Below are 6,674 nucleotides of genomic sequence, written 5' to 3'. Positions count from 1 at the left end.
ATATATGTTGTGGTGTTATTTGTACAAAATCAATGTATGAAAATACAATTAGTGTTTCTGTGTTACTTTTCATGCTATATACCTTCTTTATATGCCCTAAATTTGCTGGCTGAAAAACAGAGAGACGCCAGTATCTGACAGTACTGGGGGAATAGTGTTAGACAACAGAAATTACCAAATCGTCTAGATTTTGCAAATTAACCAACGTAAAAACATTTTATCAGGTGAGAGTTTGAGGATATATTTAGTAACGTTAGTTCTTACTTTTAATGTAAAAAAATGGCAATTTTTTTACAAATTTTACCATGGAAAATTCGTGACATAGTCAATTTTAAGGTGACAATTAATTAAAACAAGTAGTGGGTAATTTAAAACAAGTGAACACTGTCTTGATCGTCTCACCGATTGCCGTCGCACTGTCGTTCTGACGCAGCGTCGCCATTGGTTTCTGTCGCCTCGACTTCTTCCTTCTTCTTTTTCTTCTTCTTCTTCTTCGCCGATTCGGTTTCCGCGCCAGCCTCCTCCTCCTCTGCCTCTACAGGTTCCTTTGCTTCTTCGACTTCTTCTTCTTCTTCTTTGGTGTCTCCTCTGTGACTGCCGCTTCCTCGTCTTTCTCCCTGCCGCCGCCGCAGCTTCTGCTTCTCTTCTTCCTTCATCCTCCTCCGCAAAAAGGTATAGGCTCGCGTTGTAACCCTATCCTCTTGGGTTTGGGTTACATTATTGTATCTAGCAAAATGCATGCACTGCTAATGCGGCCCGTACCCCCGTATCGGCGGGTAAAAAAGCCTACTGTTCCCTTCTACATGGCTTTACCTTGCTACTGATGTGCGTGAATATTCACTTCAATCGTTATTCACTTCTTAAAAGATTGTTTTTCAGAAACCCCGCTTCATTCCACTTTAGTAAATTACATTCGCCATTCACAAACAATCAGACCAATCAGAGCGAGCCTTACAATAGCCTGGTTTTCTCTTGTATCTGTGGCGCTGCAGGAGGGCTAGAGAAAATTATTTTAGTCACGTGGGTTCGTGCGTTCCGCTCTGGTTTTGCTTCAAATTTAAATTTGTATTCCGAATAAATTTCTTCTAAGTAGTCCATTGTGATTTTCCTCTAAGTAGTCGACGTAGTACCCACGTGAATAAAATATTTCCTCTAACCCTACGGCAGCGCCACAGATACAAGAGAAAACCAGGCTATTTTTATATCTCTCTATGATTGGTCTGATTGTTTGTAAATTGCGATGTAAAACAATCTTTTAAGAAGTGAATAACGATTGAAGTGAATATTCACGCACATCAGTATCAAGGTAAAGCCATGTAGAAGGGAACGGTAGGCTTTTTTAGCCGCCGATACCGGCGTACGGGCCGCATGATCAGCGCATGCATTTTGCTAGATACAATAATGTAACCGAAACACAGGATAGGGTTACAACGCGAGTGTATCCTTTTGTGTGGAGGAACCCTTGAGTGAATCACTCAGGGCGGTTTGCTGGTGTGTTTTCAGAGACTAGAACTTCCAAACTGAGTTTATTCTCAACACAAACCTTTCTCCGCTATCCTGGAACTTACTATGTATCACAATACTCTGTATTAAACTTATATAAACCTGTTACAAAAATTTGAAGTGATGAGCGGCAGATATTTCGAGCGCCATTTCTGTTGACCTGTGACGTATACATTCCCAATGCGCATAACGTTCGGCTAACTTCGACTCCAAGATCGAATGTATCATTGGATGCCTGCTGCCAGTCGTGACGTCATGACAAAGTTAGCCGAACGCTATGCGCATTGGGAATGCGTACGTCACAGGTCAACAGAAATGGCGCTCGAAATATCCACCGCTCGTCACTTCGAATTTTTGTTCCAGGATAGCGGAGAAAGGTTCGTGTTGAGAATAAACTCAGTTTGGAAGTTCTAGTCTCTGAAAACGCACCAGCAAACTGCCCTGAGTGATTCACTCAGGGGTTCCTCCACACAAAAGGATACACTCGCGTTGTAACCCTATCCTGTGTTTCGGTTACATTATTGTATCTAGCATTTTGCATGCGATCTCACGAAATTTCAATGCACCCCGTTCTGTCCCAGTATAACGCATCCAAAATATAAAACGTTATGTGAGACAGAATTATTCGGTCTACGATTGTTGGTACTCAATGGTATAGTGACTAGTGTGCCAGCGTTCGCCTAACAAACAAGTTGAAGTAACATGCATTTACAGCACAGGTGTGTCAGCAGTACACTGTACAGTGTCAGTGGCACTGGCACTGGCAGTACCTAACAGTAACACTAACAGTTCAATAATCTCATACTAAACCCAGGGTGCGAAATTAACGGGAGTCCGGAGTCAAATACTCCCTGATTTGACATATGCAGGAGTCCGTGTGACTCCATGAAAATTCTGCGATACGGACTAGTTCGTTCCGCCTCGAGCACGGCCTCGCGGAATTACCGCATTTTTTCAGCTAATGTCCCAAGAAAATTTGGCAGACGTGCAACTGCATGAATCTTAAAAATAAGCCCATGCGTTATTGTTAATATCTTTAATTTTGAACCTCAGACTGCGGACTCCCTCATTTTGCTGCGCACTACGTCAGTACGTGACTCCCGTGTGACAAAAGTTAATTACTACACCTGTTTAAAACCAAACTACACCTACGCTCTATTACCATGGTATTGTTATAAACAAGTAAATTACCTTTGTAACCTTCTTAGTTCCCATCTTAGTGAATGGCAAATGAAATTAATGAGAGTAAAAACTACGCCTGATCTTTGCCAACACGTGCAGTTGCTTGAAAAGACTGCGCATGCTCCTTCTTCATACAGAGAGTAACAACTTATTTAGTATACGGTAGTATTCAAACTGATCTGCTATTTAAAAATCGTAAATAATATTTAAATGTGTCTATTCTAACCATAAAATTTTAAAATAAAGTGTTTGTTATATTACACATTAATGATTTATTTTAGCTTACTATTAAGTTTGAAAATATGCTTGAAGTATAATAGAGATCTTGTCTTTTCTAGCCTCGTTCATGTTCTCGTGGTGGTTTGTAACTGAACTTGTGTCTGATCGTAGTCACTTCTATAGTTGATTGTAAACGTTTTAATACTTATAATTTACGCAGATCTTTATCGAATTGCAATGGCGAAGAAACAGCAAATCACGGTGAGTACCAAGCTATTGTAGAAAAAATCTCAGGTGGAGTTTTTATGGGAACTGTTTTGTACATTTTCGTTGGTGTAGCAATGTAGGCAGCGCGTGTGCGTCCATGACCACGTGCGTTGAATCAATGTCGGTTAGCCATATTAAACTGTAATACTATAACAGTACGTTATAATCAACACTAATTCGTTCTAATTATAGCAAAATTAGTGGGAAATAATGACATATCTATCTCGCTGTAGATGAATTCCCTTTCTGCTAACTGATTTTGTGCACCTGTTAATGTTACAAAGAGTAAAGCTAAGGCGCAACAGCCGCAGAGCCAGAAGAAGAAAGCATTGCCAGCAAAGCTAGTGCAAGAAGAGGAAGAAGAAGATGATGATGATGACAGCGACGCGGAGGTAAAACACTTCGTTTTTAATTTTTTTTTATTGAGTACAAGATGTGCGGGATTTCTTAATCCGTATGACCCCGAAAAAAATCTTCAGTATCACCCTGACCCCAAACCCTAACCCTTCACCATCTATATCCCCGATTCTAACCTAATCATAACTAACTTTATCTGAAACCTATCATTAAAAGTATGATAGTAGAATAACTGAAAACAGTAGGATATTGAACCAAACGGTCTAATAATTGTTGGATCTGTGAATGAATGTGAGAAAATTTTAATGTGTAGGGGCCCTATAGTTTTTGATTGTCAGTTTTCCCTCTCTGTTGTACGCCTGGCTTAAAATGTGTGTGTGTTTTAGGAGATGGACGAAGAATTGGATTCGGATATGGAAGGAGAAATGGACGATGGTAAACTATTTCATCCTTTGTGTGACCGTTGTGATTTTGTAAACATCAATCATTATTGAAAATGGCGAGTAAAACAAAACAACGATTATTACGATTGATGTAAATGTTTAAATGAGTTTGCAGTCACGAATCTGTATTGCCGTCACCAATAGACAATCAATAGACAATAGTAATTAGATAATCATTAATTAATTGTTTCCGCAGATGAGGAAGAGGTGCCGGTTCCACAAGCAAAATCTAAGAAGTCACAAAAACAAAAGCCAGAGATTGGCGGCGGGGACACAAAATCTCCACAGAAGAGAAAATCAGACACGATCGAACATTCGGCAAAGAAAGCAAAAGTTAACAAGGGTAATCTAACAGGTGACTGAGTATTCACGATCCATGTCAGATGATATCACTTCAGTTACTCCGAATCATTCTATTGCAATAGGGACGATCTCTATTTACTCGTATGCGGCATCTATTAGAAGCGTAGGTTAGTCTAACTTGCTTTCTTCCCACTTTTCAGCATCTAAACTAGGGCAGGAAGAAGTACAGAAAGAACTGCACCAGATCGGTGAGTTGTGACATTGATTCGATTTGGTGAGAAATGATATAATAATGAACATGTGATCTTGAAGTTCCCTGCCAGCTGTGGATACTAATGTTCTCGGTCCCTTTTAGCGCGGTATATCGGGCTGCGCCCTGATTTCAAACCCTGGCCTTGCGCGAAACCAGATATAATCGCACGCTCTCACCTCTTCTCACGCACACGCTTCCCTCATACTCTCTTCTCCCTCCCTCCCTCCCTCCCTCGTGCTCTCTCCTCCCTCTTCGCGCTCTCTCCTCCCTCTAAACACACGCACAGTCCTCCCTCCTGGCGCTCTTTCCTCCTCCCACACGTGCACTCCTCCCTTCTCCCACATGCACTCCTCCCTTCTCCCACACGCGCACTCCTCCCTTCTCCCACACGCGCACTCCCCCCTCCCACACGTGCACTCTCCTCCCTTCTCCCACACGCGCACTCCCCCTGGTGAAAAACAGAGAGACGCCAGTATCTGAACAGTACTGGGGGAATAGTGTTAGACAACAGAAATTACCAAATCGTCTAGATTTTTGCAAATTTAACCAACGTAAAAACATTTTTATCAGGTGAGAGTTTGAGGATATATTTAGTAACGTTAGTTCTTACTTTTAATGTAAAAAAATGGCAATTTTTTTACAAATTTTACCATGGAAAATTCGTGACATAGTCAATTTAAGGTGACAATTAATAAAAACAAGTAGTGGGTAATTTAAAACAAGTGAACACGTCTTGATCGTCTCACCGATTGCCGTCGCACTGTCGTCTGACGCAGCGTCGCCATTGGTTTCTGTCGCCTCGACTTCTTCCTTCTTCTTTTTCTTCTTCTTCTTCTTCGCCGATTCGGTTTCCGCGCCAGCCTCCTCCTCCTCTGCCTCTACAGGTTCCTTTGCTTCCTTCGACTTCTTCTTCTTCTTCTTTGGTGTCTCCTCTGTGACTGCCGCTTCCTCGTCTTCCTCCTGCGCCGCCGCAGCCTTCTTGCTCTTCTTCTTCTTCGGAGTCTCCTCGGTAGCTTCCTCTTCCTCCTTCAGCTTTCGCTTCTTATCTTTCTTCTCCTTTTTGGATTTTTTCCCCTCCGGGGTTTCTGCAATCAACGGGCGATTTGTAAGAAGACGCATGTCAACTATAAACCTCAGACACATGCGTAACGAGCCAATAATCATGCAGTAACACGATAGAAGGCAGAAACATAAAGAAAAGAACATCTGCCGAGGGTCATAACCTCATGAATATTAGTCATCAAAGTCCGAGGGACCAGATCGAAGACGGAAAGAGACAGAGTTGATCAACTAGACACATCCAAGGTTCTCCCCCGGATGAAATTGAAACAGGGGGGAAGGGAAACCAGGGCGGTCCGGGGCGTGTTTTTTTTACCGTACCACTAATGCGTAAAACCGCCTCCACACCATAAAGTCATAGACGGTATTTGGTACTATAACACTTGTATATATAAGATAGCCGAGTTGGTTTACTGTTAGTGTTAGGGTTAGGGTTTGGGACAGGGCGACTGTTTGTACTTGTGTGTGGCTGCAGCGCATGCGTAGTGTAGGACGTTTAAGCATTTAATAGTGGTACGGTAACAAGAGCCGCAGAGCGTCTGGGCTCATCTGAGGTCTGTTGCTACGATTATAAACGTAAAATTTCAGTCGTGCGTAGTACCACCCAGTTTACCAAACATTTGTTAGGCGCAGATATGCCAGACACGCAGTTCGCGTACACATCATTGTTAGGACATGCCCACTATCGCAGATGGAGGGTTAGGGAGAGGTGGGCTGGAGGCGTGGGGGAAGGGCGGGGGGGAGGGGACTAAAGGTGGGAGGGGGAAGAGGGAGGATCGGGGGAGGGGGCTCTAATAGCAAAAGCAGTTTCCACTCCTTTGTCAGCAGTCAACACAATCCATGTTTAACCCTCCTCTATGAGGGTCAAAAGGTTAATCCGACACTTATCTTCGCAATGTCACGCAGAAGCGGACATTTTCATGGTCCTTTCAATAAAGCCATAAAATTTGCTAGCGTTCACCGCTGAAACAAAAAGGGTTTCTTCAATCGTCTCGCTCGCAGACCATGCCTCAGAAAATGTCTAAATCTGCCTGTGCCCCATTTGAACTCTTTGACCTGTGACTCCAATTTCGGCACCAGTTGAATGG

General features: G+C 42.6%; 2 protein-coding genes across 3 annotated transcripts in view; one reads left to right on the top strand and one right to left on the bottom strand.

Annotated features, from left to right (window-relative positions):
- Window positions 1-6,674, bottom strand: part of LOC106816116 (nuclear localization sequence-binding protein-like) — a 21,645-nt gene that overhangs the window by 6,754 nt on the left and 8,217 nt on the right. The window contains exon 3 of the mRNA XM_014820669.1: window positions 5,274-5,612. Coding sequence (XP_014676155.1) covers window positions 5,274-5,612 — 339 coding nt within the window. The remainder of the gene's footprint in view (window positions 1-5,273; window positions 5,613-6,674) is intronic.
- Window positions 3,019-6,674, top strand: part of LOC106816119 (nucleolin-like) — a 13,557-nt gene continuing 9,901 nt past the window's right edge. Inside the window, exons 1-5 of one of the 2 annotated variants that reach the window (XM_014820673.1) lie at window positions 3,019-3,165; window positions 3,456-3,563; window positions 3,915-3,963; window positions 4,168-4,314; window positions 4,475-4,522. In XM_014820673.1, the coding sequence (XP_014676159.1) occupies window positions 3,142-3,165; window positions 3,456-3,563; window positions 3,915-3,963; window positions 4,168-4,314; window positions 4,475-4,522 (376 nt within the window). In that variant the 5' untranslated portion in view covers window positions 3,019-3,141. Of the gene's footprint in view, window positions 3,166-3,455; window positions 3,564-3,914; window positions 3,964-4,167; window positions 4,327-4,474; window positions 4,523-6,674 lie in introns of both variants that reach the window. The other variant, XM_014820672.1, reaches the window with a different exon arrangement.

Source organism: Priapulus caudatus, unplaced genomic scaffold, assembly GCF_000485595.1.
Source record: "Priapulus caudatus unplaced genomic scaffold, Priapulus_caudatus-5.0.1 Scaffold1289, whole genome shotgun sequence".
Classification (NCBI taxonomy): domain Eukaryota; kingdom Metazoa; phylum Priapulida; class Priapulimorpha; order Priapulimorphida; family Priapulidae; genus Priapulus; species Priapulus caudatus.
Note: the sequence above shows the minus strand (reverse complement) of the source record. Positions and strands in the feature narration are given on the sequence as shown.